This window comes from Falco cherrug, chromosome 13 (assembly GCF_023634085.1).
Source record: "Falco cherrug isolate bFalChe1 chromosome 13, bFalChe1.pri, whole genome shotgun sequence".
In the NCBI taxonomy this organism is placed as follows: Eukaryota; Metazoa; Chordata; class Aves; order Falconiformes; family Falconidae; genus Falco; species Falco cherrug.
Genome location: NC_073709.1, coordinates 11,134,447 through 11,147,388, shown reverse-complemented (window position 1 = coordinate 11,147,388; position 12,942 = coordinate 11,134,447). Strand labels below are relative to the sequence as shown.

The window sequence follows — 12,942 nt, the reverse complement described above, 5'->3', positions numbered from 1 at the left end:
TGGCTTGGTTTGACTAGATAGATTTATTTTTCTTTGGTTTTTTAACCACCTTATTAGTGCTCAGTTAAATAGTTTTCTTCTGGAAGTGAGTCTGCTTGTCTGCCTGCCTCTCGTTACAGCTTTCCTTGCTCATTTTGCTGGCTCAACAGCTTCTGCAGCCTTGTCCAAACCTAGTTCGGTTGGTCCTTGGTTATTCAGCTCTGTTCAACTCATTCAAGCCAATCCAGCTGCCGAGGATTCGTATGAGCAGGTCTGCTGGCAGATTAGAAGAGATGTAGCTCACTAGCTGTTAAGCAGTGATGAGCTGGGAATGAAAGTAGTGCAGGCACAGCTACGGAGTCACTATTTGCCAAACAAAGCTCAGTCTGTTCAGCTCTTTAAAAAGAGTTTGTTATTCCTGGGACAGGTATGCACATGCCAGAGTTCTTTGTCTGAGGTCTCGAAACAGTTTGTAGCAGTGAGTGTGTACTCCAGTGTCAGTGCCTCGTATGCATCCTGACTCAATCTGAAGTCTGAGGTGATTTTTAAGGATCCTGGAGAGTGGTTGTTGTATACTGAAGTTCTTCAGGTCTTTTTTTCTTTTTAAATAATGGGAGTGCCTAAATGCCTTACCTATTTTAGCTGCCTTGTATTTGGACAAGAAATTAAAGCTGCTTTTTATTTAAAATAATAAGGTACTAATTATTAAAGAATAAGCTTATAAAGAAGCTTCCTTATTGCTGGACTACGGTACAAACAGTTCTGTACAATTTCAGTAGTTTGGAGGCATTAGAGGGCAGTCAGTATAGCTCTTATTTGGCTGGAGCTAGTGAAATTATCCCAGTCCTGCATACTGTCTGCAAAGGTGATCTCTGGAGCTGGAGGAAGCAGGTAGTAGAAACAAAGGAAAGGAGGATGTTTCTAAAATTGAACCTGTTGAGACAACAAGTTAGCAAACAGTTGGGTTTCAACACCACCAGTTGACCATTAGAGGAAAGAATAAGGAAAGACCTTAGATGCATTCTTGTAGAACAGGGGAAATGGAGTCAAGAAAAGAAAGAAGCATTGCTGGAATGTGATAAATACCCAAAGAGAAAAAAAGAGAACTTCCTACCCAATTTTAAGGAGGGATATTTTCTGAATGTTTTATGTATTAGATTGGTAATGTACCAAATCTAGTGTGTAAACAGAGTATCGATGGTCATTTTGTTTTCTTGACTGAAATTATGCGTCAGACTTCTTGTTTATTTCAGACCTTCTGTGCCTGGTAGCATTGTTTTGTTAGATCACTATCCTAGGTGAAATGTATAAAGGCTGACTTTGAAAATACATGAGTGTTTTAAAAGAAGTGATGTTAAGTGCAACAGGGAAGTCATACATCTGTCTTTTTTTGTAGGATTTGTGGAAGAATCAAATGCTGAATGTCTTATTCTTCATGAGGATCGTAAATCGGTGGTTAAAGCTGCTGAGGCTGCTACTTTTGGAACTGCAAGTGAAGGGTGAGTTTATAAAATAGATACATTTTTGGGTTCATACAACATGTAACTTCTGGCTTTCCTGTCTTTGAAAACCATGGTTTTTGGTTCTTTCCTGTGTTCTTATGTATAATGCTTTTTCTATTCCTTTCTGTCTGTGAACAGAATTAATTTGGCATAAATGTAAATCAAATTGACTAACTGTTGGTTTGAGCCTTTTTTCTCAAATTATTGCAGACCCCAAAGTGTAATGATGATAAAGACTTCATTCAACAGATGATACAAACTTTTTTAGATTGAGGGTTACTAAGCAGATACTGTGAACATAAACCCTTTTTTTGCCTGAAAATTGTGTAGCTAAAAACCACGCCTGAGCTTCCTGTAACTTCAGCAGGTTTATTTTGGGCTTTGAATACTTTCTGGCAGTATTTTGTACACTTAATTTCTGTTTTCTGTGTGTGTGTTCAATTAGCATCTATTTATTTATGGAAAGGGAAGCAGTTTTCTCACCAGGTTCTTTAAAAGCTGCAACTGCATAGTAATAAAGACAGAATGTTAGCAATGAAATAACCCTGAGTTTCAAGTGGTGACTTAACACTGGTACAAACTTTTCATCAGTTTGTTCTAAACCTCCAGTATAGCAGTTGCACTCTTCCTGCGAAAGAGAAATCAGTTATTATTCTTTAATACAACTCTGTTGTTGTGTTATTATTTACTATTAGATAGCTGGGAATGTAGTTAAGTACCTGTGACTCATTTTTTGCAATGAATTGAATGTAGATATGTCTGTAAGGGAGTTTCTCACTGTAAAATCTTCAAGTTACAGAACAGAAAAAATTAAGATAAATTAGAAAGTAATTTGTAAAGCTCTTCAACGTTTGTTTTGAAGCTTTGTGATTAATTTCTCTCTTTCTGTTCATGAAGCGAAACAAACCACCAGGAGTCCAAAACATCCTCTTCATCAGAAGAAAAAGCCATACCAGTTGCAATAAATCCACAGCTTTCTGAGTTGCCGGAGGCAGACAGAGAATGTATGTACAGTATGTTGGAGATGTTAATGTGAGTTAAGGTAGCTGAACTCTTGAAGTAAAACATGTAGCTTGCCATACCAGTGTCTCCGAATGCAGTAGTACTAGCGTGTTTCTGCTTTCATTAAACTATAGAGAGAATTCCCTCCTCAGAGTCCTTCTAGGAAATGCATGGTGAGTGGTCTTGTTCTTGATAAAGATATTCAGAAAACTGGTAGAATTTAAAATACTAGGAGAGATCAGTATTTATTTTAATGTTGTGCACTACTACTGATTTGTGTACTGTAGGATCTGCTGTTTGAGTTACTATTTCAAAAGATGATGCATCCTCAGTATTCGGGCTGCAAAGAACAAGTAGTATCAGTGTCTTTCCAGCCTTTCCTCTGCTGTTCTTGTTCTTTATGGACTTGCCAGCTGGTATTCCCCTTCCTCTTTTCGTATTTTACTGTGGGGCTGCCTCCTTTGCCATATAGTTGTCATGGTTTAAACCACACAGCTGCTTGCTTACTCTCCCCTTGGTGGGATGGCAGGGAAAATTGGAAGGGGAAAAGTGGGAAGACTCTTGGGTTGAGGTAAAAACAGTTTAATAGTTTGCCTGTGCAGCTTTTGCTTTACCTAAGGGATTCATTTATTACTTTCCATCAGCAGGCAGGTGTTCGGCCATCCCCAGGAGAGCAGGGCTCTGTCAGTCATAATGGTTACTTGGGAAGGCAACCACCATAACTCTAAACATCCTCCTGCCTCCTCCTCCTTCCCCCAGCTTTGTGCTGAGCATGACATCATGTGATATGGAATATCCCCTTGGTCAGCTGGGGTCAGCTGTCCCAGCTGTGTCCCCTCCAGCTTCTTCTGCCCCCAGGCCACTCGCTGGTGGGGTGGGGTGAGAAGCAGAAAAGGCCTCTGCTTTGTGTAAGCCCTGCTCAGCAATAACAAAAACATTCTTGTATTATCAACACTTTTCAGCACAAATCCCAAGCATAGTCCCATACCAGCTACTCTGAAGAAAATTATCTCATTCCCAGCCAAAACCAGCACGGTAATTTTGGCTTCTGGGTTTTGGAGAAAGCTTGATATATGCGGCAGGATGGAGAACTGTATTGTTGGCTCCTGTTCCCGCTCTTACTCTGTTGCTTAAACCTGTGTCATTTATATAGCAGTTAAGTTAAAATTACATAAATCTCTTCCAGCTGTGATAAGTATTCTTGACAGTGAGGATGTGGTCAGTACTCATTCAGAAAATCACCTTGAGGGAAAGTGTGTGGATTTCTCTAAAGAACATAACCTAGAAGCGGCTGAAGTTGAAGCTGAAGCTCCTTTGCTGCAGGAAGAAACAGCTGTTTCTAACAATGCTCATAAAGCTGAGGAAATGAATGTAAGTAAACTATTTTCCCATTTTCTACAAAATAGAACACACTTTGCAGATTGAGGGCAGTCCTGTTGTACTGACAGTTTACGCACACACAAAAACACAAGTTAAAACCTCAATACCTAAGGGCAGCTAGGTTTTTCTCTTAGGCATTTTTTGTATCTGTGACACAAAATAGAACCTGTCAAGACTTGGGCCTTTGAGAGCTGTAGTAGTACAAAAAAATGTCTGAAGTATTTTTTTTAAATAACTGTGCATTCATTTGGTTTACTACAACTTAATGTTTCTTACTTGAATTTAAAAATAAATAGTTTTAATGTTAAAGATAATATGAAAAGTTGGGGAACGCAGCTTTTCAGTACTGGGGGCCATTTACCAGATGATGAGATCATGTGGGAACCAAGCTCATTTCCAGAATGATTTAGGTGCTTAGAGCCTTTACTGTTTGTTCCTAACTAACATAAACCACATTCCAGGTAAAGAGTTAATTTCAGTATCAAGGTACTTCCAGCTACTTAAAACTTATTTGTAAAACATGTGTTTTTTTAACATCTAAACGTTGTAAAATATGTATTCTAAAAGGCTGTTCACATGGACTGAAAATCGGAACTAGAGATTGTCTGGTTGTCCCAGGTTTTCCCCGTGTTGTTCTTCAACAGGGGCTGATGAGTTATTTGGATTCATTGTGGATGTCCTCTAAGTACCGTAGAGAGTATACTGTCAATTTCCTGTAGGGTTATACTCACAGGAATTAATAATGGAGTGAAATACAAACTGAAAGGTAGGCCTACCACAAACAGATGGGTCTTAAGTAATAGGCGATGCTTTTCCGTGTCCCAGATTGCAGGTGAAGTTAAATAGACAGTTACTGCTTTAGCTTGTCTCAGCTTTGGGATTTAGGGCAACACTGTAGAGAAGATGATTTTAGGCTTGGGAATACATCAGTCACTTGGGGGAGTAAATGGAAAATCTGTGACAGGAAAAAGGGAGCAGGTACATGAGACAATCCCAAAGCTTCTGCAGTCATTCATGTAGCAGTACAGTGAAGGGTTTTCTGCTTTTGTTATGACTGGTTCTTACAGATTTATAGTAAACATCTGGGTTTGGCTTGTCTGCTTTCACTGAATTTAGGATAAACTACTTCCTGCTTTCTTGTTCGTAGATTTGTAAGCATAAAGGGAAAGTTTATGCAGATAGTTTTTCGTAAATTTCATTTTGAAGCGTGACATGCTGCTATAATGTGATGCTTTAGCAACTTGTTACAAGACAGGAGGCAAAAAAATAAGCAGATTCTATGGAGACTCCCGTTGAGTGGCTTCTTCCTTCTGCCATCGTTGGCACTACAACTTAGAGGGCTGGGCAGAGGTCTTTTATTCATTGGTTAAATTATCTTGACCATCTGAGTCACTTGAAATATGTAACAGATACTACTTCTGTTCTCGACATAAAAGCTTGAGTGTCTCGTGTGGATCTAGAAGGAAAGAGTGGTTGCTACAGCAAAACATGAGCTGTAGGTACTTAGAATATAGGTGTTGTCTCACACAATCCAAGTGATCCCTTAAATGTGCAGCGTTGAGTTGTTGGATGTGATACCTGGCTGGTTTGACTGTGTTGCAGTCACAGCTGTCGTGACTGAAACTTTAAACTCTGGGGACAGGATTGTGTTTTACCTTGTCAGATGCAGAGTTCGCCAGTCAGTGTGGATTTGTAGCCAGTCGGGCAAGTACTGCCATGTGATGGTTACTGCCAGTTGTGTATATGTTTTGTTTTGCAAAACGGCTCACTTTGTTCATGGGTGGTAGCAGATCCTTAGTCATGAACAGATCAGAAATGGAGCATGTGATTGCATACACAGAATACTCTGTTCTCTGTCCCTTAAATGCATAAACTTTTTATCTGTAGTACATTGAGAGAATACATTGTATGTTTCTAACTTCGCATTTAGTGGTGATCTGAAAGGAAAAGCAGCATTTCACTGTCCTCAGTTTCATCTAGCTCATTTTGAAGTTAGTTGGGTAATTAATCATGCATTAACAGACATTTTTTAACTTTAGGTTATTGACGATAGTGCGGTTAAGGCACAGATCTCCGAAGATGCACCTGAAACGTCACCAGATAGTGAACTACATCCATCAGGCAATCTTCAATACAGCTACAATACTGCAGAACAACAGTTTATATGTGATTTGCCTGATAATAGAGATGGTGAATGTGATGCAGCTGAGGGAGAGCTTTTTATATCTGAGAGTAATTTTAGTTTAGTCTTGGAAGGAGAAGAAGGTGAAGCAGAGATGGGAGACCCTGTGTTAGTGGATGCTTCTAAACCAGGTGGTACCACAACAGAGGAGAAACCTGTGAACAATTTAGGAAATACTGAAAACCAAGAACATGTTACAAACTCAGTGTCCACTGTAACTAGTGATCAGGAGTCTCAAAATGTTACAGAGTCGCTCCCATATGTGCCTGAACCCATTAAAGTGGCTATTGCTGAGAACTTACTGGATGTAATCAAAGACACAAGAAGTAAAGAATTCACATCTGAAGTTGTAGAACAGTCTATTCATGAAACCATAGGTAAAAAGGTAACTAGATTCCAGAAGGCAAAATCTGCCTTAACTGTGCCAGAAGTAGTGGAAGATGAAACCAGCAAACATCCTGTAGAGTATGTCATCACTCCTAGAACACGTGCAAGGGGACAACTGAGTAGAAATCTAAGGATTCCATCGGCAGGTGATCAGCAGCTGCTGAAGACGGATGATCCAGTTCTGTTTGGGTTGTCTCCTAGAAGAAGTACCAGGCGAAAGAAAGAAGCAGCTGAGACTTCTCATCTTCAAACAGAAGAAAATGCTCAAGCTGAGGAAATACCTGTGACTCCTAGGCGAGGCAGGAAGCCGAAACATACTAACGTAGAAAAAACAGAAGATGGCCATTCTGATGGACAAACATTGTCCGTCAGTACGCGGTCTATCGCTGTTACTCCAAGAAGAGGCTTAAGGAGAGCAAAGGAAGCTGCATCTGAACCCTTGGAAGAGGCTAATGAGGAAAGATCTCTTGCTGAAGGTGGTAGTGTTACTGTTTCTGCTACTTCCAAAAGGAATAGAGGACGAAAGGAAACTGGCCAGAGTGACCCAGGTCATAAGACAAAACTGGCAGCCAGTCCCAGTAGAAGTGCAAGAAAACAGAAAAGCACTCATTTAGAATTTACTGAAAATGTTGTCAAGAGTCAAGAGGTGCAGCCTAGTGACCAACTACTTTTACCTGTGCCAACTAAAAGAGGCAGAAGAAAAAAGATCAATTCATTGGAAGTTTCAGAAAATTCTGACCTTGACCTCTCTAAGTCATTGCTTTCTCAAACGGAGCTTAAACTTCCTGTCACTCCTGTCACTCCTAGAAGAAGTGCTAGGAAGGTGGCACAAAATCTCCTGGCAGCTGCAGAATCTCTCTCTACTCAGGAAGACATACATTCAGGTAGGGAAGTGGAGATCCTTGATACTCCTAGGAGAAGAGTGAGAAGAGTTCTACATGCTAAACCAGAAAAAGCAGATACTCGTGGGCAAACACCTGCACAGCCAAATGAGGAACCAAGCACACCCGGGACTCCAGGAAGGACAGGGCGTCGGGGCAGGAAGAAGCAGTCAGTATTGGAGAAGAGCACAGGGGAGGAGGCCTCCCCCAAAGGACCTGATGGCAGCCCTTTGTTGCTTGAAGACGTAAACCCATCAGAACGTGATGAAATATCAAGAACTTTAACAGATTCTGTAACAAGAACCAGGTCCCGCAAAACTCCCATGCATCAGAAACTGTCTGTTGAGGAAAATGAGTCCTTCCTTTTCTCTCCTCCTCTCACAAAACTGGCAAAGAAATTTAAAGGCAAGTGCGCTGTGTTTATATACAAAATAGGGGGTGTTCCTGTTTTGTAAACCATAGAAAACAGACTGTGAGGCTGGCTTTAAGTATTGTGAAGAATGTAACCATGCAAAATAACAAATTTGGAAAGAGGCATTTCATCTTCTTTCTGAACTCTACATGACTGGCTGACTAGTTGTGGTGGGAATAGATGAGGAGGCTGATCTGAGTGAAAAGAAATTTAAGGTGAATTTTTGTCATGAGCTTAATTTCTGTCAGTTTTGAAAACTGGAGGGTATCTGTTAATATGCAATTGCTATCTCTTCCTCCCAATGGAGAAATAAAGGAGACGTGCTTCCAAATTCTGTTCAGTTTTTAACTGCAACTGAGCTGCTCCATCTTGCAGCAAACTATACAGCTGTTTAATTATGTGGTTGTTTTTCATGGGCATATATTTTTTTATTTAAGTTACTTTTTATTAGTGTACATGATAAATTTTTTCTTTTTTGAGATGCGTAGGGACTCTTGATGCCTCTTGAGCATAATACCTCTGATTATGTAAGTGCAGGTAAAACCACTACACTGGCTTGGTTTTGTTTCACAATTTGCTGAAAAAGAATGGATCCCAAGAGGCAGTTACTGGGGGAAAGACACCTCCACACTGAGTATTTATAAGCCTGACTGGAGCTTTTATTTCAGGAAGGTATTGTGCTCTTAATTATGAGCTGTAATTTAATGTCACTGTCCTTTGTAATGTACGTGCGTGTTAACAATGCATTGTCATTTTAGCTGGAAAAGCAGACCATCCTGTGCAGCTTAAGGATTTAGACCCAGACTTGTCTTCTCAATTTGTCTTTTCACCACCTCTTTTGAGGTCAAGAAGAAAAAATGTATCTAGCGTTTCCCAAATTATGAAAGAACCAGTAAGTAAAAACCCTGGATGTATCATGTTCTTGACTTTTGCTCTGTACTGCTTTTTCAAATCATACTTTGCAATGCCTTGCCTTTTTTCTTGAAAGTACGTCTAAAAAGAAAGCTTTAAATTAAGCAGCTAGACAATTTGTGGGTTTTTCCTTCATGAAAACTAGCTACAAAAGTCAGTTTTGAGTCTATGTAAGTCAAGAACTAGTAAGTATTGCTTTGCCTTTAACAAAAGGCACAGTGGCTTTCTTTAAACTTAATTGGTGTGTTATTTTTTAATTTTCAGAATTTGAACTGTTAAGATGGTACAGTAATTTCAGATGAAAGGTTTGTTTTGCTGAGAGAAACTGTAATGCTTTTGGAAAAAACTTTGGCATGACTGCATGAAAGAAAGACTGATTTGTATTCTGTAGAAGTGTAAGAACTTGTGTGTGAGTAATATTTTTGTTGCCTTAATATAGGAGCTTCCAACTAAAGAGGAAGAGGATACCGAATCCTTAGAGTCTCTGGGAAAGCAAAAATTGAAGAGAGGTAGAACTGCAAAATCAAAAATGAGGAAAGCAACCAAGTATGAAATTATTTTTGAACACTTATTTGCATTCCTTTATTATGTTTTCACAAGTTCAGCTGTTTGCCACCCAATTTCTTCTGCTCGCTTGGCTGAGCAGTTCTGCTCTGACCTTACGAACCTGTCCAGCTTGCTGGTCTAACAGGCACCTTTTCCCCCACTTAATGGTTTAGTTTTCTAACAGAAATGGGAGAGGGAGGGGATAGCAAAGGAATGGATACCAATCTTTGCAGTGATGGTGGGCTCCTACATTGTCGTATTCCACCTTTATGAAACCACACTCACTTTTAACAGTCTTTAGTTGCCCATACAAGGCAGGAGGGGGTCAGTGAACAGAGGGAACTTCTTGTTTCTGGACATGTTTCCTGGTTCATTCTGGAAAACTGTTTGAGGATATCTGCCTCTTAAAAGCTGGGCTAGGGTGCTCTAAAGGCTCATATGACCAGTGACTGAGAATACTTGGTACAATCTGGTAAGGAATGAAAGCAAAAGAAAGCTGATTTGTGTACCTTTTTTGCCTTGATCCTGCCTACAAAGAAGCCCATAAATAAGTTCTTCGGCATTAATTTTGTAATTTTTCCCTCCACTGAAAGCTGTTGGTAAGAAAAAATAAATTTTGGTACTTCTCTTTCTTTTCAGAACCACAAGAAGAGAAGGTTCTTGGTCACCTCCACCAGTGGAAATAAAATTCATCTCTCCTTTTGGAAGTCCAGTGGATGGAACAAAGAAAGAAACTGCAGACATGGCAGAGAAGACTCTACGAAAGAACAAAAAAAGACTGTCTAATTTTCCAAAGCCAGTTGTGCGCCGGAAGATGCTGTAACTGTTTTTAAAGTTTATAATATACACCACTGTTTGCAAAGTCATCAAAATTGTGTGGATTAGTAAAAAGAAAAAATTATCTAATTTGGAAGAGATAATTTATATAAATTATTGTAAAATTTCATAAACAAATGGTCTTCAATAAGTAACTCCATATGGAGTGTGATTTCCTCAGTCAATGCAGTTTTCTATTTTATATTAAGACTTCATACATTTATATAATATGTAAATACAGCTTATTTTAGGAATGTTAAATAAAAATGTATACTTCACAATATGCTTACTGTCTGATAGCTTTTTGAGGGAATAGTGGGTTGAATGGCCTGTATTGCTCAGAAATGTTAATGTTGGTTTGCAGGAGTTGTTGACCCTCAAAAGTGAGGCCTAAAGCTTTTTAAGCTTTTTAAAAGTTTACTTAGAATTCCTATAACAAGTAAACATTCGAAACATACTAGTTTGACTTTTCTAAATGACATTTGACCTTCTGGCACAAATAATTGGGCTCACAGTATAAACCAGTGATTCCTTACATTCACGGTTAACTTGTACCGTATCGAAATCAGAATGTAAACAATTGTATTTTAAGGTGTGCAATATTTTTTTTGTATTTGTCTTAAACTTTGGGAAAGCTGCTCTTTAGTTCATAAAACTAGTTCACATCTCAGATGTTTCACTATTTTTTACAGTTTGTTGTCAGCAAAAAATTGACTGTATAGAGGATGTGATACTTACAATAGCATATCGGGTTTAAAGGGATGTTACCCATATACTTGGAAATTTGAGCCAAAATTATTTTCATAAGGTTAATAGCAATGTTACTATAATTGAAGTAATTATTGTCTGTAAACATATTTTGCAGTGTTTGAAGCCTGCATATCACAGCACTGAAAACCTGATGGTAAAGCTAACATAGTAGTCTGAAAAAGGTACAAAAATGTACAGAAATCTTAGTTACAAACCATATTTTTTAATAATTGTTTCATTAATAATCTTGGGTTATGGAGTAAATGTCCCTATAAAGCTTCAATTTGTAAAAATAAATTCAACAAATATTCTTTTAAAAGCAGACATGGAAATACTATTTTGATGTGCAGTCTTTTAGACAATGGATTATTTTTATGTATGTTAATTTATATATGGATGCAACTTTGAAGACTACAGAATGGTGGAACCTGACATTAAACTTTTCAATTAGTAAAAACTAGTACAGTTACTCTAAGAAATAATTTATTGGTTAACTAATACCTTGTACATAGTGGGTGAATGTATTAATAACAGACTAAGCTTGTAAAAGAAGTTTCTTCTGGGGCCATGATTTTTCTATCTTGGAACAGGTCATTCTAGAGAAGCAGTTGCATGCAGTAGGGTATTTTTCTCCTTGGGATTATTCATCACTGAATGAAAGCTTAAAAAAAATGCCAAATGTTGAAAGTGTCAGTTTGAGTGAGACCTTTCAGTCAGGTTAATAATTCATTCTGAATATTTTGTATTTGAACTACAATATAAATATCGTCAAAGAGGGGGAGGGGGGGAAGTTCTAGCAATATTTTTTTAAATTCTTGTTGTACAGAAATGCAGCAAAGAGCTCAGAATATGGGGTAAAATACAAACTTTCAAAACCGGAATAGAAAATGGATGTCAAATCTGAATATATGTTGTGTGTAGTGCACAAGAGTATTTATAAAATGTTCCGATTCCTGATCAAATAGACTTGAGTGGTGAAGTGCTAGTGAAGATTACCTCGTAGGGTTTTAACGTGTTTCTGTCATTTGTACTTACAATATATTTTTTTGGTATGAAAACCCATTAGAACAAATGATAACATGGTATTAGCTAATTTTATTAATAATTTGTAGATTTGTAGTGATTTTTAGCCTCTTTATTTTATAACCAGCTCAGCTGAATTACCGTCATTTGGAAGTGCTTTGGAGGAAAAAAGAAAGCAGTAGTAACAACAAAATTGGCATGAGATTCAATAACCTCCTAAAGGTTTGGAATAGTCTTGTGATTTTTTACTTTAAAGGAGTTTTAATCCAATTGTATGTTAAAATGTTTTCCTCTTTTTTTTTTTTTTTTTTTTGTTTTGTTTTGTTCCCCCCCCAGTTAAATTCAGTGCATAGTTCTTGGGTGCTGACCAGTTTCCCCAGGGAGAAGTTTAAAAAGGAGTGTAAGCATAATGTGTAACGAGGAGTGGGTTTTCAGGAAGTTGAAGGACATAGAAGGAAACGGAGGCGCAAACAGGCACTATGAATTATTATTTAGAGCCTGAGAAAAGGAAAAGAAGCTAGCTAAGAGTGTTACGATGGCAGCTTAAGGATGGGTTTATATTGAAGTGGAGAAAATAGATTTTTACATGGGTGTTCTTTTGTGTAGCCTTGCTACAAACGTGTGAAGGATGGAGTGGAAAAGATGATTTCAGCAAGGGTGGGAAGGATCCAGTGCATGGGCATGCTGCTTAAGCGGATGAATTGGGGAAGGAGCCTGCCTTTTTAAAAGATTAAAATGGCTTCGGGGTGAGTGGCTGAGCTGGCTGGGAGTCTTAATAGGATTGCAGGTGTTTGCACATGTATCTGAGAGGAAGATGATAATCCTGGTGCCAGAGAAGGGGACAAGGGGCCGTGAAAGAGGGGGGGATGCATTGTAGTGGATGCATGTGTAAGGCTATAGGGGCATAGAGCTGCAATTCTCTTGTGACCGAGATGTGAATTTCCCAGGAGCTACTCGGTATAGTTCATCACTAAATAGAGCAATTTTGAAGTTTTTCTATAGGAAATTTAGTTGCTTGAGGGGTGTGTGTTTTTCTCCCCCTAAAGAAAAGCTGGAATTTCTCAGGAGTGTTTTGATGCATCTGCTTTGATCTAATGTTAGACAGCTAAAAGCTGAAGCTAAATTGCGCATTTGTACCTTTCGGGGCTGTAATCCCAGGGGAGATTCCAC

At 38.6% G+C, this 12,942-nt stretch overlaps 1 protein-coding gene across 3 annotated transcripts in view; it reads left to right on the top strand.

Annotated features, from left to right (window-relative positions):
• The window catches only part of AHCTF1 (AT-hook containing transcription factor 1), a 41,684-nt gene extending 31,402 nt beyond the window's left edge, over window positions 1-10,282 (top strand). For all 3 annotated transcript variants that reach the window (XM_055725665.1, XM_055725666.1, XM_014285381.3), the window contains exons 30-36: window positions 1,376-1,478; window positions 2,379-2,485; window positions 3,670-3,854; window positions 5,903-7,718; window positions 8,484-8,617; window positions 9,077-9,183; window positions 9,823-10,282. In XM_055725665.1, coding sequence (XP_055581640.1) covers window positions 1,376-1,478; window positions 2,379-2,485; window positions 3,670-3,854; window positions 5,903-7,718; window positions 8,484-8,617; window positions 9,077-9,183; window positions 9,823-10,006 — 2,636 coding nt within the window. In that variant the 3' untranslated portion in view covers window positions 10,007-10,282. The remainder of the gene's footprint in view (window positions 1-1,375; window positions 1,479-2,378; window positions 2,486-3,669; window positions 3,855-5,902; window positions 7,719-8,483; window positions 8,618-9,076; window positions 9,184-9,822) is intronic.
• The last annotated feature ends 2,660 nt before the right edge of the window (window positions 10,283-12,942 follow it).